Source organism: Polyodon spathula, chromosome 47, assembly GCF_017654505.1.
Source record: "Polyodon spathula isolate WHYD16114869_AA chromosome 47, ASM1765450v1, whole genome shotgun sequence".
Lineage (NCBI taxonomy): Eukaryota > Metazoa > Chordata > Actinopteri > Acipenseriformes > Polyodontidae > Polyodon > Polyodon spathula.
Window position 1 is genome coordinate 2,744,829 of NC_054580.1, and position 17,251 is coordinate 2,762,079.

Genomic DNA, 17,251 nt, shown 5'->3' on the forward strand with positions numbered 1-17,251 from the left:
ACCCTCGGGGACCCCTGCACTCCCCTGACTGTGTGACTCCCCCTGCACACCACACCGCCGTGCCTTTACCAGGGTAGACCCTCGGGGACCCCTGCGCTCCCCTGACTGTGTGACTCACTCTGTATTGTTACCACCCCCCCCCCCCCCCCCCCCATGCAAACTACTTATCGATTCCTGGAAATAGAGTAAGCGAGCAGATGGCATATCACTGTGCAGTTGAACTGTATGAGTCACTCATAGTCAGGTGACTCTGTGTCAGTTTATGCAGTTTCCCCCCCCATGCAAACTACTTATCGATTCCTGGAAATAGAGTAAGCGAGCAGATGGCATATCACTGTGCAGTTGAACTGTATGAGTCACTCATAGTCAGGTGACTCTGTGTCAGTTTATGCAGTTTCATAATCCTGTTACCCCACACAAGAAACACTCTCAGATACATCTTAACAAAGAGAAATACTACAGCACTGAGTTCTCTACACTAGACTGTACTGAATTAGCTGCTCTCAGATCCCCAGTACAGCACTGAGTTCTCTACACTAGACTGTATTGAATTAGCTGCTCTCAGATCCCCAGTACAGCACTGAGTTCTCTACACTAGACTGTATTGAATTAGCTGCTCTCAGATCCCCAGTACAGCACTGAGTTCTCTACACTAGACTGTATTGAATTAGCTGCTCTCAGATCCCCAGTACAGCACTGAGTTCTCTACACTAGACTGTATTGAATTAGCTGCTCTCAGATCCCCAGTACAGCACTGAGTTCTCTACACTAGACTGTATTGAATTAGCTGCTCTCAGATCCCCAGTACAGCGCTGAGTTCTCTACACTAGACTGTATTGAATTAGCTGCTCTCAGATCCCCAGTACAGCACTGAGTTCTCTACAATAATTAGCTGGCTCTCAGATCTCCTCAGTAACTTTAAAAAACACATCCTTGATTAATGCTTTGGTATTTTAGACCGATACTGAACTAATTGAGGTGTCTGGAATTTGGAAGACAATCATTTCTTAAAAGCAGCGCTTATGTATTTATTACAACTAGCTAACCCCTCTACACACCCTCCAGAGAGTCCTGAACGCAGCCTGTGATTACGCACAGTCACAGGACGCACGCAGGGCGAGTCCCTGAAGCATTACGTCACCCGGGTGATGTCACCAGACATGCCCTGTTCTTTTCGGTTTTATCCAGTCTGCGTTTGCTCAGGGCGGTGAGGCGGCGGATTGCAGAGCGGTGCATTTTGGGGAATGTAGTTTTATTTCTTTTTTTTTTTTTTTTTTTGGACACGCCGGCCTTAGCAGGTGTCCGACCCTGTTCTGTCCTTTTTAAAAATAATAATAACTAATATTACTTAAGGTGAGTTTGAAAAGATAAAACACACGTTTGTCATACTTTTTAACATTTTTATATATATGACTGACAGTGTGACTCCCCCCCCTGCGCACCATGCGGCCGTGCCTTTACCAGGGGAGACCCTCGGGGACCCCTGCGCTCCCCTGACTGTGTGACTCCCCCCTGCACACCATGCGGCCGTGCCTTTACCAGGGGAGACCCTCGGGGACCCCTGCGCTCCCCTGACTGTGTGACTCACTCTGTAGTGTTACCCCCCCCCCCCATATAAATAAATATATGTATATGAGAAATAATATTCCCCGACATGCCTCGTTTAAATGCAAAGACTTGCATTGTCTTAAACAAAACAAACAAACAAACAAAAAACACGTGCATTAAATTCAGCGATCACCGTCTGGAGAGATTCGTGCCAAGCTCATTTGATATAATTAAAAGCAGCTTGTTTCCCAGAACCCGTGTGGTCGCTACGAGGCGAAGCAGCCAGGCTCTGGGTGTGAGCGGTGGCCGGCTGTGTCTCACCCGGGCTGGCACGCTTGACGGATTCTTGTCCGCTGTGTAACTAACGGCCGGCGGGGCTGGTCGTCTCTTCATGTGGCTGAGAAATGGAAGGCAGCCAGCGGTGTGCTATCTCTGTGTCACATCCTGCACAAGAGCCCCCGGTGCCGTCGGGGTCTCTGGCGCTATAAATACATAAATACAAGCGTTTTATATAGTCTCTAATGCTTAAAAATAATCAATATACTATTCGTGTAGCCTTTAACAGTACAATAAGCGTATTAATAATCTATCTATCTACAGTATCTATCTATCTACATTATCTATCTATCTATCTATCTACCTCCTTGCGCTGCGTCTTTGGGGTGAGGCGTTGTTGTAAGTGACTCTGTAGCTGATGCATGGTTCACACACCCCAGTCTCTTGTAAAGCGCTTTGTGATGGTGCTCCCTTATGAAAGGCGCTATATAAAGGTTATATATGTGTGTGTATTATATATAAAGATGGCCACATATATTTTGAATTTATTCAACAGTTTTTTTTTTTTTTTTTTTTTTTTTTTTTATGTTGGCTGTTATTTTAATACCAACACAAACGTATTTACAAAAATAAAGGCGGGGAGGAGAGTGCGCAAAGGAAAATAATAATAATAATAAAATAAAAAAAAAAGCTAGGAAAGAGAGAGCCTGCGAGGACATGCGTAGGGGACGGAAACCTCCCCCTTTAACACCCCCCACCCCCCCCCCCCCCCCCCGCCCGCGTAATAGTGAAACTACACTGCAGTCGTCTCCACGGTTCCAGTCTCCAGTTTGTTTCACTATTTCTGGAAGCGATTGCGCGTAACGGAGCAGGGCGCTGTGCCGTTCCCAATCTAGCTGCGATTGCAGGTGTGCCGGCGAAGCCCTGTGCCCGGGCAGCCTGCGCCCCGTGGAAAGACTCGCTGCACAGAGGTCACAATATGAATGGCTTCGTTGCCGATCAAGGGTTCGCTTATATATTGACTGGCACGGTTACCTCTGCCCTAGATCAGTATTGCGTCAATATTTGTGAACCTGGGAGTGTGTATTTGCAATGCGTTCCGCACGCATGCGCCAAGTAGAGCCGTATTCACGTTAGATTGGTCCTTGCTCTTGTTTGAAATCGTTCTCATCCCTTCATCGTACTCGCTGCCTGGACTCGACTCGTATCAGCGAATGTTTTTAATGTCAGCTTATCTGCTCTCAGTGGAACCCGCCTCGCAAGGGAATTATTCACTGTATTCTTTACTGTGCCCTTGTTTGAATCCTATCTTACTGCCTGCTGATTGTATTGTGCTTTATAACGGCTCTTATCTGTAAGGTGAGATTTTACAATTTTGTAACGATTGTAAGTTTCCCTGGAGAGGGGCGACTGCTAAAAAATAAATAATAATAATAATAATAATAATAATAATAATAATAATAATAATAATTCTTAAACTTAAGCGTGAATGTTTTCTTCCACGTCAGAAGTCTGTATTGCTGGAAACTGAGGGAGGCTGGCTGAGAGGTTTAATGTAAAAATGTGTTTTGTTTTTTCAAACGGTGAATGAATGTATGGAAACGAACCCTCATACAGTAACTGCAGCGTTAACCAGAGAACGGAGGAATCCCGGAGCCCCGAAGGAAACTCTCCATATATGGGAATGTACGTCACACGCGGGGCTCTCAGAGGATGGTACCATTTTACACTAGGAGGTGTAGTGCTTTTTGCTGAAGTAGGGTTTAAAAGCTAAGTCTTTCTCCTAAAGTTGGATAATATCGCTGACTTGAATAGAAAGATGATATATCGCGTTATTTTTAATTAATACAAGTCGTATTCATCCTAGGTTTTTTTTTTTAAAGCGTGTTTTGATGCGCGCCTCCCCCTCTCTGATTTCGTGTTTCAGTCGTCCTACACACTTCTCCATTCATAAAAAAGAGTCGGTTTGCGAAGTGACTCAGACGTGGTCTGTGACATCAGTTAAAACATCGGGAAAAAAAGGGGACTGCTATTTCTTTTTTGGAGTGGAAAAGTTAAAAAATAATTTTAAAACTTAAAAAAAAAAAAAAAAAAAAAAGGTTTACCTGGGAGAATATGTATCGCGGCTACAGCGGGCACCACGGCGGCGGCAGCGGTGCTCAATACCCCGGCGCTGGCGGGAGGAACGACGCGGGCAGCGCCGGGGATATGAACGCAGCGACCACGACGTCACAGCAGCAGGTAAGGGCTTTCCACCTGCCTCGGGTCTACAGACCGCGCTGAATGATGTACCTGTCCCACAGGTAGACAGTCTTTCACGCTTTGACAGGTCGAGAGAGACGAGCTCCCTACAATGAACTTACAATACTGACGCTTACAGACCCCCCGTTTCACAATCATTTCTTATTCATTGTGAGACTAAGTAATCTATCTATCTATCTATCTATCTGTCTGTCTGTCTGTCTATCTATCTATCTATCTATCTGTCTGTCTGTCTGTCTACCTATCTATCTATCTGTCTGTCTGTCTGTCTGTCTGTCTGTTTGTGTCAGGAGGTGACGCGTTGATCTGTTATTTGTAATCAAGTTATTATTATTATTATTATTATTATTATTATTATTATTATTATTATTATTATTATTGTCACGATTTATATATGTTATGAGTATTGTTTGAGCAACGGCGTGCGCCTGGTCACGTATGTATGTGTTGTGTGTGTGTGTGTGTGTGTGTGTGTGTGTGTGTGTGTGTGTGTGTGTGTGTGTGTGTGTGTGTGTGTGTGTGTGTGTGTGTGTGTGTTTGTGTGTGTGTGTGTGTGTGTGTGTGTGTGTGTGTGTGTGTGTGTGTGTGTGTGTGTGTGTGTGTGTGTGTGTGTGTGTGTGTGTGTGTGTGTGTGTGTGTGTGTGTGTGTGTGTGTGTGTGTGTGTGTGTGGTGTGTGTGTGTGTGTGTGTGTGTGTGTGTGTGTGTGTGTGTGTGTGTGTGTGTGTGTGTGTGTGTGTGTGTGTGTGTGTGTGTGTGTATGTCAGTGTGTGTGTTTGTGTGTGTGTGTGTGTGTGTGTTGTGTGTGTGTGTGTGTGTGTGTCAGTGTGTGTGTTTGTGTGTGTGTGTGTGTGTGTGTGTGTGTGTGTGTGTGTGTGTGTTTGTGTGTGTGTGTGTGTGTGTGTGTGTGTGTGTGTGTGTGTGTGTGTGTGTGTGTGTGTGTGTGTGTCAGTGTGTGTGTTTGTGTGTGTGTGTGTGTGTGTGTGTGTGTGTGTGTGTGTGTGTGTGTGTGTGTGTGTGTGTGTGTGTGTGTGTGTGTGTGTGTGTGTGTGTGTGTGTGTGTGTGTGCTTGTCAGTGTGTGTGTTTGTGTGTGTGTGTGTGTCAGTGTTTGTGTGTGTGTGTGTGTGTGTGTGTGTGTGTGTGTGTGTGTGTGTGTATGTCAGTGTTTGTGTGTGTGTGTGTGTGTGTGTGTGTGTGTGTGTGTGTGTGTGTGTGTGAGTGTGTGTGTGTATGTGCAACAGCCCCTGTATAGCGTTTTAGCGTTTGTGCCGTTAGTTTGAATATGAGGAGCGCCAGACAGACAGTGCCCTGTGCATCTGGACCAGCTGTTTGCAGTGTGGAGTTAATACAGAACCACTCCCTGTATCAACCAACGAATCAACTGAACGCCAGCGAGGTCTATTCAATTAATCTCGACAGCGCCGGATCTAAGCCAGGGGTTGAACTAAAACTCCTATTGCACAGCAATGTGATCCAGACCAGGTTTCACTGCTACCAGCTTGATCAGCCCCCAATGTGTCTAGCTAACAAACTCAGGTGTGTCTTATTATTAAACTCCTAGTGAAAGCAGGACTGGATCACACTGCTGTACAGCGGGAGTCTGATTATTAAACTCCTAGTGAAAGCAGGACTGGATCACACTGCTGTGCAGCGGGAGTCTGATTATTAAACTCCTAGTGAAAGCAGGACTGGATCACACCGCTGTGCAGCGGGAGTCTGATTATTAAACTCCTAGTGAAAGCAGGACTGGATCACTCTGCTGTGCAGCGGGAGTCTGATTATTAAACTCCTAGTGAAAGCAGGACTGGATCACACTGCTGTGCAGCGGGAGTCTGATTATTAAACTCCTAGTGAAAGCAGGACTGGATCACACTGCTGTGCAGCGGGAGTCTGATTATTAAACTCCTAGTGAAAGCAGGACTGGATCACACTGCTGTGCAGCGGGAGTCTGATTATTAAACTCCTAGTGAAAGCAGGACTGGATCACACTGCTGTGCAGCGGGAGTCTGATTATTAAACTCCTAGTGAAAGCAGGACTGGATCACACCGCTGTGCAGCGGGAGTCTGATTATTAAACTCCTAGTGAAAGCAGGACTGGATCACACTGCTGTGCAGCGGGAGTCTGATTATTAAACTCCTAGTGAAAGCAGGACTGGATCACACTATTGTGCAGAGGGAGTCTTATCTCTCTAAAACATTTTTTTATAGGGAACTTTAACTCTGCTTCTTTTTAGGAGTTGAGAACAATTAAAAAGGTCTAATTAAACACATGATTACTTCAGTGAAGGGTGAAGGATCTATCTATCTATCTATCTATCTATCTATCTATCTATCTATCTATCTATCTATCTATCTATCTATCTATCTATCTATGCCTGTTCTAAGAACCCCGACCCAGTTCTGAGGTTCTGAGTTCCAGTTCTAAAAGGCTGCATTGTCTCCCAGGTTCAGTCTGGGTGTGGACAGCAGTGTGCAAATCTAGCAGCTCCAGACGTGCCGCTGATCTCCTTTATAGAGCCGCCTGCATGAAAACACCTCTGGGTGCGAGAATCTCAATCTCCGCTCAGTAATCCGCGCTGTGGAAACACCAGGCTCTCCTGTGTGGAAACGCGTCAGACCGCTCTGTGCTTTTAAACTGGGTAAACCGCTTCTAAACGAAGCCTCCTGCGTTTTCACCAGGTGTGGCTCCGAGTTCCTTTTCTCCTGCTGTTTTTAAATTGCACGTGTGCGTGTGTGCTCAAGTCGTCAATTAAATTAGACGATCACTAATTCGCTTTTATTATTATTATTATTATTATTATTATTATTATTATTATTATTATTATTATTATTATTATTATTATTATTAAGATTTCCAGCTCCAGAGAACAGTGGAGTGCTGGAATAAATTTGCACGCTGCTGTGGTTATGATACTATTAGATACTATTCAATACAGTCGGTTGTGTGAATATTGACTAACACAGAGCCTTGCTTTCCAGAAATCCAGCCCTGAAACGCGGTCCTGCGCTGGACAGTTCGTCCCCAGTCTGAACACTATCGCCAGCAGCCAGGATCTGCAGTGGATGGTCCAGCCCGCTGGATTCAGCACCAGCGTGTCCGGACAGCTCCCTCGCTCCCGGCCGCACTACCCCCTCGCCCACTCCTCGGCCCCCCACCCGCAAGCCGCTCATCCACAGCCGCGGCTCTCCGGCTTGGGCCGGCAGGGAGTGATCAGGTCCACGGGCTTCAGCGGACGCAGGAGACACGACGACTACGTGAGTCCTTTTAACATTATTATTATTATTATTATTATTATTATTATTATTATTATTATTTGATATCTCTATCTTGATTCTACATAGACGTTCAATTTTAATAGTCGAAAAAATTGATTTTTTTTTTGTTTGTGTGTGTGTGTGTGCGTGTGTCTGTGTGTGTGTGTGTGTGTGTGTGTGTGTGTGTGTGTGTGTGTGTGTGTGTGTGTGTGTGTGTGTGTGTGTGTGTGTGTGTGTGTGTGTGTGTGTGTGTGTGTGTGTGTGTGTGTGTGTGTGTGTGAGAGAGAGAGAGAGAGAGAGAGAGAGAGAGAGAGATGGAGGGATGGATGGAGGGATGGAGGGATGGTTCATTTCCCTGGAATGTGAGGGTCCCTATCCGTTTCCTCTCCCTCTCTCCGCGCTAATTCAAGTGGAATGCAGTTTGCATAGACAGGAAGCGGCCCGTCAGGTGACTCATGAACCGCACACGCTGAGTCACCTTTACGTTTTGCTGACGTGACGTGAACTAGACTTGCAAGAGACAAGGGGGCTCGATACCAGGAGGTTCAAATCCCGGCTCAGCCATTGACTCGCTGTGTGTGTGTGTGTGTGTGTGTGTGTGTGTGTGTGTGTGTGTGATCCTGAGCGAGTCACTTCACCTCCTTGTGCTCCGTCCTTCGGATGAGACGCAAAACAAACGAGGTCCTATTGGAAGAGACTCTGCAGTCTGGGCTGCAGCTGATCGGGGGGAGTTTGGCAGTGCAATCACACATAACTGTGTCCTGTTTAACAATGTGTGATCAATCGGATGAGCGCACCTGAATGAATGCGCCCTGCAGACTGCTGCTGACTCACAGGGGTGGAGTCTGGGAGCCTCTTCTCTGGGAGATTGAGCCCTGCCTGCAGGCAGTGCAGTGACGGGCTGCTCCCACAGGAGGGCAGTGCCGCACACTAATGTCTCTGCCGTTCTGCGCTGAATGATCTCCGTGAACGCATCCATAGTGTTCACCAGGATTTTGCATTGACTCCCGTGTAGTACAGATGTTCTGGATGCATCTAGCGCTGCTTGAATGCATCTAGCCCTGTCTGAATGCACCTAGCGCTGTCTGAATGCAGCTAGCGCTGCTTGAATGCAGCTAGCCCTCTCTGAATGCAGCTAGCGCTGCTTGAATGCATCTAGCCCTCTCTGGATGCAGCTAGTGATATTATGCGACGATGCTCTCTAACAACTGTTTGAATGCACCTAGCCCTCTCTGAATGTTTCAGCTGCAAATAAATTAATAACGAGTGCTGCCTCCACGGTTTGACTGGTTTTTGCTCGTCCTGTTTTGTTTTTTTTTGACAGCTATGCCCAGAGGAGGCGGAGAGGCGGCGGGTGAGGAGAGAACGGAACAAGCTGGCAGCTGCCAAGTGTCGAAACCGCCGGCGGGAGCTCACCGACACCCTGCAAGCTGTGAGTAACGACAGGGTGTATTCACTGCTGGTTTTTCAAAGGAGAATTTTTATTAATTTATTTATTTATTTATTTATTTAATTGCAAAACTCAAACAAAGCAGCTAAGTCGTGGAATCAACGTCTCTTAACTCTGTATTGAACTACATCTATTTCAGGGCTGCGAATCAGACTCCCGCTGCACAGCAGTGTGATCCAGTCCTGCTTTCACTAGGAGTTTAATAATCAGACTCCCGCTGCACAGCAGTGTGATCCAGTCCTGCTTTCACTAGGAGTTTAATAATCAGACTCCCGCTGCACAGCAGTGTGATCCAGTCCTGCTTTCACTAGGAGTTTAATAATCAGACTCCCGCTGCACAGCGGTGTGATCCAGTCCTGCTTTCACTAGGAGTTTAATAATCAGACTCCCGCTGCACAGCAGTGTGATCCAGTCCTGCTTTCACTAGGAGTTTAATAATCAGACTCCCGCTGCACAGCAGTGTGATCCAGTCCTGCTTTCACTAGGAGTTTAATAATCAGACTCCCGCTGCACAGCAGTGTGATCCAGTCCTGCTTTCACTAGGAGTTTAATAATCAGACACACCTGAGCTTGTTAGCTAGACACACTGGGGGCTGATCAAGCTGGTAGCAGTGAAACCTGGACTGGATCACACTGCTGTGCAACAGGAGTCAGATTCCCAGCCCTGCTATTGTATAGTTATGTATTTTAAAATCAAGGCTAATTTCTCAGTCTGGTATTCCCTGTTCTCACCACAAGGTGTCACTACAATACTATACTAATACTGTTCTTCAGAAAGATTTTTACTGTCAGGTCAAAATCAATTGCTCTAAACTAAAGAATTGGATACAAATAATTAAATGTACCATTTTAAAGCACAGAGAGGTCTGGTAAAGCATAGGGAAGCATTGTAAAGCACAGAGAGGTCTGGTAAAGCATAGGGAAGCATTGTAAAGCACAGAGAGGTCTGGTAAAGCATAGGGAAGCATTGCAAAGCACAGAGAGGTCTGGTAAAGCATAGGGAAGCATTGTAAAGCACAGAGAGGTCTGGTAAAGCATAGGGAAGCATTGTAAAGCACAGAGAGGTCTGGTAAAGCATAGGGAAGCATTGTAAAGCACAGAGAGGTGTGGTAAAGCACAGGGAAGCATTGTAAAGCACAGAGAGGTCTGGTAAAGCATAGGGAAGCATTGCAAAGCACAGAGAGGTCTGGTAAAGCATAGGGAAGCATTGTAAAGCACAGAGAGGTCTGGTAAAGCATAGGGAAGCATTGTAAAGCACAGAGAGGTCTGGTAAAGCATAGGGAAGCATTGTAAAGCACAGAGAGGTCTGGTAAAGCACAGGGAAGCATTGTAAAGCACAGAGAGGTCTGGTAAAGCATAGGGAAGCATTGTAAAGCACAGAGAGGTCTGGTAAAGCACAGGGAAGCATTGTAAAGCACAGAGAGGTCTGGTAAAGCACAGGGAAGCATTGTAAAGCACAGATGGGTTAAACTATTATGCACAGTAGAACCGTATGGAAAAGCATTGGAGACTGTGCTGAGGGAGACTCTCGCTGTGACCCCTCTGTCCCTCTCAGGAGACCGAGAAGCTGGAAAGTGACAAAGCTGCCCTGCAGAAGGAGGTCTCCGAGCTGGAGAAGGAGAAGGAGAAGCTGGAGCTGGTGCTGCAAGCCCACCAGCCCATCTGCAAGATCCCCGAGTCGGACGCGGACTCCGACCGGACCCCCGAACCCCAGGGAGCGGTCAAGACCGAGCCGGCTGACCTCTCCACCACCCGCAGGGACCGGACAACCACAGTGCGGAAAAGAACGCCGCTCCCTTTCTCTCGAATGCCCCCCCAGGATGAGGAGCCCGACGCCCTCCACACCCCCACTCTGATCACCACCCCCTCCCTCACCCCCTTCACCGCCAGCCTGGTGTTCACCTACCCCAGCACCCCCCTGGACGCCCTCCCCTCCTGCTCATCCTCCGCCCCACTCCCCCCTGGAGAGGCCTGTGCTGTGGCTCACAGGCGCGGCAGCAGCAGCAGCGGAGAGCAGTCCTCCGATTCGCTCAGCTCTCCCAAGCTGCTGACTCTCTGAGCCCAGCCCCCAGGGGAGGAGCCTGTGAGGGAGGGAGGGAGGGGCCTACGAGGGAGGGAGGAGCCTAACGAGGGAGGGAGGAGCCTGCGAAGGAGGGAGGTCATAGATGACAACCCCAAAATGGTCCCATAGATAAAGGCAATGAGTGAACGAATGGATTCAAGAATGAATGAGTGGTGGAAATGCATTGAATTCAATGAAATGTGCCTTCTAATTATAGTTCTGATGCACAGTTCACACACCCTGGTCTTGTCTCTTGTAAAACGCTTTGTGATGGTGCTCCACTATGAAAGGCGCTATATAAAGATTATATACTGTATATATATATATATATATATAGAGAGAGAGAGAGAGAGAGAGAGAGAGAGAGAGAAGGACTTTTTTTTTTACATACATTTCTGCATTGGAATTCACATGAGTGGTAGTGACAGTTCCCCTGGTGACGAGTTTGTTCTGTGTTGGTTTAGTTCAGTCTAGTCCAGGGGTCTCCAGCCCAGCTCCTGGAGAGCCCCGATCCAGCAGGTCTTCTATGTGTCTTTACTGGCTAAAGATCTGCAACACCTGTTCGTCTTGACTGATTAAGTCAGTAACTGGTGCAGTTAAGTAGCCGAGGGAAACCAGTGAAACCAGCAGTCCCTGTAGCTCACCCGTACCAGGGCAGGAGACCCCTGCTCCAGTGATGTCTGAGTCTCTTCTGCAGCTGCTACTGTTCAGCACTAATCCCCAAATAATCATTTTGCTGATGTATTCTACTAACGTTATGCACACTATATCAGATCTGTGGTCTGTACTAGATGTGCTCTATACTGTGTCAGAAAGTGGATGCTGAGGATTTATTCTTGTCTGGGATTCATTTCCGTGAGATCGACCGCTTTGTCATTTGATGGCGTGCTAAATGTTTTCTTTCTTAATTGAATTTGTATTTGTATGCTTTTCAGTATAAGCTAAGGATCTCTGAGATCCTGATGTTTGTAAGTTTAGGTCATTCTATTAATATCGCACATTTCTTCAGCACCAGCTTTATAAATGATGGTACTTTTTTAAATTTTTTTATTTGGTTGATATATTTATATTTGAGGAGTGGTGACTCTGCGGGCTTGTGGAGATTCAACCCAGAGAGTACAGGAAAGGGTTGAGCTGTATAATAATATACTCTGTGTGTGCGTGCGTGTGTGTGCGTGTGTGCGTGCGTGCGTGCGTGTGTGTGCTTGTGTGCGTGTGTGTGTGTGCTTGTGTGCATGTGTGTCCACATTGCAATAAAACTATGGATAGATATATATTGGTGACAAAAATAAATATTTTTGTATAATTTATTTTTAGAGAAAAAAAAAAAATATATATATATTTACACATATGTCTGTGTGTTTGAAAATGTTTCAGAGAATAAAGAAACAAAAACTATTTTTTGTGGATATATATCTTTACTTATATGTTTGTGTGTGTGTGTGTTTTTCATTTTTGGTATTACCTAATGCGACTATACCACAACTCTCTCTCTCCTCTTCCCTCTCTCTCTCTCCTCTTCCCTCTCTCCTCTGCCTCTATAGTGCATCTCTCTCTCTCACTCTCCCCCTCTCTCTCTCTCTCTCTCTCCTCTCCTCCTCTCTCTCCTCTCTGCCTCTATAGTGCATCTCTCTCTCTCTCTCTCTCTCCCTCTCTCTCCTCTCCTCTCTCTCTCTCTTCCCTCTCTCCTCTGCCTCTATAGTGCATCACTCTCTCTCTCTCCCCTCTCTCTCTCTCTCTCTCTCTCCTCTTCCCTCTCTCCTCTGCCTCTATAGTGCATCTCTCTCTCACTCTCTCCCCCTCTCTCTACCTCTCTCTCTCCTCTTCCCTCTCTCCTCTGCCTCTATAGTGCATCTCTCTCTCTCTCTCTCCTCTTCCCTCTCTCTCTCTCTGTCTGTTGTTTCCTCGTCACTCGACCTCAGATAAGAACCTGTTTGCCCGAGCAGAGCAGAGTCGTCGTTCTCATCTCCTGGTAGCTTATTAGTCCTATCTGCGCAGGGAAGAGAGACTGTGCATTGAGAGAGACTGTACCGTGTGTCCTGGATAGGGGGTGACTGCCAGAGTTTCTTGTTATTAATTGACGCATAGCGCTGCATTGCCCTGCATAATGAAACTCTGCAGAGGCAATCTATTAGAATCTATTGGAGGCTCTTCCTTCACAGCCTCAATCGGCTTTTAAAACGCTCTGGGCTCGCCATTGAGTGGTACTCTGTTGTAAAGGTGAGGGAAGGACAGTTAATTTTTTTCTTGCGCGTTTTGAAATCAACCCACGAACGAATGGATTTATGCTGTGACTGCTGAGCAGCGCTTCTCGAAGGCAGCTCCCAGTAAGGCTGTGCTGGGATGCAGTGTCTGGGAGCTGTTGTTTTTTTTTTTTTCATCCGGTTTGGGGATGTTGTTTTGGGTGCGGCCCCTCGGCTTTTCCTCTAGAATTCCAGAGAGTAATAAGCGTCGTGACATCACGGGAAGTTCGCTTCCTGTCCACACAGGAAGCAACTTCCTGTGCAGCTGTGTATGCAGATTCTTGTTCTGATACAGAAGCAATGGGGTGTTCTGATACAGAAGCAATGGGGTGTTCTGATACAGAAGCAATGGGGTGTTCTGATACAGAAGCAATGGGGTGTTCTGATACAGAAGCAATGGGGTGTTCTGATACAGAAGCAATGGGGTGCTCTGATACAGAAGCAATGGGGTGTTCTGATACAGAAGCAATGGGGTGCTCTGATACAGAAGCAATGGGGTGCTCTGATACAGAAGCAATGGGGTGTTCTGATACAGAAGCAATGGGGTGTTCTGATACAGAAGCAATGGGGTGCTCTGATACAGAAGCAATGGGGTGCTCTGATACAGAAGCAATGGGGTTCAAATTGATACAGAAGCAAAAGGTGATATACAGAAGCAATGGGGTGTTCTGATACAGAAGCAATGGGGTGAAATTGCCTCACCTGTTTCAGGGCCTTCGTGCATTAACCAATCAGCTGCTTGTCCCTATTGACTGACATACTTTGCAGCCAATGAGAGGCTCTGATTCTAAAGACAGTTGAAATGTGAATTGGCAGGCACCCGGAATTAAATCTCACACCTCATACAGTACAAAGATGCATTCAGCATATATATTTTTTATTGTAAAGACAGAATGTGATTCAAATTGATTTTAAATAAAATAGCAAATTAGGGTACAGGGATGGGAATCAGACCAGCTCCCGGTGATATTCAAAATTGAACATGTTAAAAAAAAACACAAAACAAAATGATCACATGATTAAACCACCCTAAGTAGATTTTTTTCCTTCTCAGTTTTAAATCAAACTGCGTCTCCTTCAACTAATTTGTTGACCGACTGATTGACTTTCTTTCACAATAACCCAGTCTTGCCTTAATTCTGACTTCTAGAGGTGTATTGCCTGCAGGTCCAATTCAAAATGACTCCCGCTGCACAGCAAATGATCCAGGGTTTCACTAGGAGTTTAATAATCAGACTCCCGCTGCACAGCAGTGTGATCCAGTCCTGCTTTCACTAGGAGTTTAATAATCAGACTCCCGCTGCACAGCAGTGTGATCCAGTCCTGCTTTCACTAGGAGTTTAATAATCAGACTCCCGCTGCACAGCAGTGTGATCCAGTCCTGCTTTCACTAGGAGTTTAATAATCAGACTCCCGCTGCACAGCAGTGTGATCCAGTCCTGCTTTCACTAGGAGTTTAATAATCAGACTCCCGCTGCACAGCAGTGTGATCCAGTCCTGCTTTCACTAGGAGTTTAATAATCAGACTCCCGCTGCACAGCGGTGTGATCCAGTCCTGCTTTCACTAGGAGTTTAATAATAAGACACACCTGAGCTTGTTAGCTAGACACACTGGGGGCTGATCAAGCTGGTAGCAGTGAAACCTGGACTGGATCACACTGCTGTGCAATAGGGTTGCTCTACACTGGGTTTGCAAAATGCTCACAGTTAAAAGCTAAAAATGAAAACGAGGAAATGATAAGATTATTTGCGTTGCAGAAAGCCTGGCTTTGTGGCGTTTGAAAGCTGCAGCTGATGTGGTCACAGGATCGGGGCACATAACAGAACCAAACACGAATCACATTGGAAAACTAGGTCAGTTTCTAAAGCGAGGGCAAGCAGCTTCAATAGTATCGTTTTTTAAAAGCAAGAAATAAAATTACCCCCCCCCCCCACCAAGCCAATAAACAAACAACATATACAGATACAGGCTTTTTTTTTAAAACGCTTCCCAGTAGTGCTCACGAACAGACAGTCTCTCTGGCCGCCTGCTAAGAGCTACAGACGCTTTTAAAAAAAAAAGCTGTTTGCTTTTTTTTGTCGTTCGTTAAATAGTTCAGCCAGGCAGTGCCCCTGTATATCCTCCTCAACCGGCAAGACGAGCCAATCAACAAACTGCCTCGTTACATTCAATCATCCGGGGAACAAACAATATGCAGCTGATCCGGACTCCCAACGCTGCCGGTGCTCGAACTACCGTCCCCAAAATCCCGAGCCAGGCACTGCAGGTTGAGTTCGGACGACCCGGCCGGGCTGCTGTCGCTCCGGCTCACGCACTCCTCTTCCAGAACCAAGCACAGCTCCTTGAGGTCCAAATTCTCCTTGACCACCCCTTCCTGGTGGCGTTCGAGCTCGGCCAGCTTCTTCAAGAAGCCCCCGAGGTCCTCCCGCATCACCTTGGCGGCGTGCCGGCCGAACAGCTGCCACTCCCGGGCAAGCTTCTTCACTTTGAGCCGGTCCTCGTCCAGGAAACAGCACAGGTCCCGCAGCTCTAGGTTCTCCTCTTGCAGCCGCTGGTTGACCACCTTGAGCTCCCGGATCTCCAGCAAGTGCTCCTGCAGCTGCTTGTTCACCTCTTTTATGAGGCGGCCTCGCTGGATGAGGGTGGAGATTTTTTCCGATTCCTCTTTTCTCAAACGCCGGAGCAGTTCGTCTTTGCTGCAAGCCAACAAGTCTTCATCGGTCATTTTAGAAAGCTCCCTGTTTAAAACTTCACTGTCGCTTCCCATCTTTTATACTGATATTAATATCTATATATATATATATATGAGATCCAATTTATTTTTTATTTTTTTAAATCTGTATTTCCAGTTTACGAAAGCAAAAGAGCAAATCGTTTTTATGCAATGCAGTTTATCAGCTGCATTTATTGCAAGAGTGTGTCTGTTTTTTTTTTTTTTTTTTTGTAAAGCGAATACAGTAATGCTACAAATAATCTCTTATGTTTCGAATCCCCGATCTCTGTTTTAAACGGTTGCGCCGCAGCCCTCGCTCTTCCCTGGCTTTGCTGTTTGTCTTCTTTTCCCTCCCAGGTGTATCAAAGGCTGTCCTGGGAAATTCAATTCTAGGTGGTGGCAAATTTTGACAGTTTGAAATGACACCAGCCTCTATTCGGCTGTAATCCAGTTTGCCTTCATAGAAATCAGGCAATAACACGAATCATAATAATAATAATAATCCATAGGAATAGGCTATCCGCCAAGGTGTAAAAAAAAAAAAAAATATTATTTTTACTCTTTCAAATATACCCAGTCCTCCTTTTACAAAGCGATAGAAATCCGCTGATGAACGCTGTTTACGATGCTATTTTCCAAGCTTTTAAAAAAAATATATGTATATATATATATATATGTATAAATAATGTTTCCAGTCAAATCCATCAGCAACCGCTTGCGCTATCTGCTCTTTTCCTTTGCGCGCATCAAAATAAAAATAATAATAAAAATAAAAATCTCGACACAGTAGAGAGCTATAAAGGAGTCCTAAATGGGCTTAGCTTTCGTGAAATCAGCATTTTTTTTTTTTTTTTTCACGGCAGTGCACGCACACGCACACGCACACGCACACGCACACGCAGCTATTATTATTATTTATTATTATTATTATTATTATTATTATTATTCATTAGCGTCTTTCTTCGTTTGCGCAACCTCTCCCCCGAGGGTCGAGTGTTTATCTAACTCTAGCCCAGTTTCTCAAAAAAAAAAAAAAAAAAAAAATCAAAAGAAGGCTGACGTCACGGAGAAAAACACACTAAAATAACTACCTTCTCTTCTCTATCTCCTCTGCCTCTATAGTGCCTCTCTCTCTCTATCTCCTCTGCCTCTATAGTGTCTCTCTCTCTCTCTCTCTCTCTCTCTCTCTCACCCCTAGGCGCACATCCTTCCTTCATCCGCAGCGTCTATTGTTCCCAGCACCTCCAGTACAATGCAGGCAGGGATGGAGGAAGGGAGCCCCATTGTGTGATATTATAAAGCGATTCAGACCCCCGCTTCAAAACCCGTTTCATTGTTTAGCTGCGATTCTGAAATAACGCCTGCAAACTGGGTCACGTCTAAAAGCATTAGTGTGTGTGTGTGTGTGTGTGTGTGTAAAGCGGTATCCTTTGAACTGGACA

General features: G+C 46.0%; 3 protein-coding genes across 3 annotated transcripts in view; 1 reads left to right on the plus strand and 2 right to left on the minus strand.

Annotated features, from left to right (window-relative positions):
* LOC121306296 (cathepsin F-like) overlaps positions 1-1,941 on the minus strand; it is a 6,265-nt gene extending 4,324 nt beyond the window's left edge. Inside the window, exon 1 of the mRNA XM_041238037.1 lies at positions 1,870-1,941. Coding sequence (XP_041093971.1) covers positions 1,870-1,941 — 72 coding nt within the window. The remainder of the gene's footprint in view (positions 1-1,869) is intronic.
* A 1,606-nt stretch (positions 1,942-3,547) lies between these two features.
* Positions 3,548-11,146, plus strand: LOC121306365 (fos-related antigen 1-like). Its single transcript, XM_041238118.1, has 4 exons — positions 3,548-4,065; positions 7,065-7,340; positions 8,665-8,772; positions 10,346-11,146. Exons 1-4 carry the CDS (start codon positions 3,940-3,942, stop codon positions 10,847-10,849), a joined length of 1,014 nt encoding a protein of 337 aa, XP_041094052.1. The 5' UTR covers positions 3,548-3,939; the 3' UTR covers positions 10,850-11,146.
* A 3,548-nt stretch (positions 11,147-14,694) lies between these two features.
* On the minus strand, positions 14,695-16,921 carry ccdc85b (coiled-coil domain containing 85B). The gene has a single exon (XM_041237972.1). The coding sequence runs from the start codon at positions 15,861-15,863 to the stop codon at positions 15,264-15,266; it is 600 nt and encodes a 199-aa protein (XP_041093906.1). The 5' UTR covers positions 15,864-16,921; the 3' UTR covers positions 14,695-15,263.
* Between the last annotated feature and the right edge of the window lie 330 nt (positions 16,922-17,251).

Excerpts from the sequence above, each read along its gene's own strand:
- ccdc85b (XM_041237972.1), bottom strand. The coding sequence starts at position 15,863 with ATGGGAAGCGACAGTGAAGTTTTAAACAGGGAGCTTTCTAAAATGACC.
- LOC121306365 (XM_041238118.1), top strand. The coding sequence starts at position 3,940 with ATGTATCGCGGCTACAGCGGGCACCACGGCGGCGGCAGCGGTGCTCAA. Across the intron at positions 4,066-7,064 it reads CCACGACGTCACAGCAGCAG|AAATCCAGCCCTGAAACGCG; the intron begins GTAAGGGCTTTC and ends CTTGCTTTCCAG. Across the intron at positions 7,341-8,664 it reads GCAGGAGACACGACGACTAC|CTATGCCCAGAGGAGGCGGA; the intron begins GTGAGTCCTTTT and ends TTTTTTTGACAG.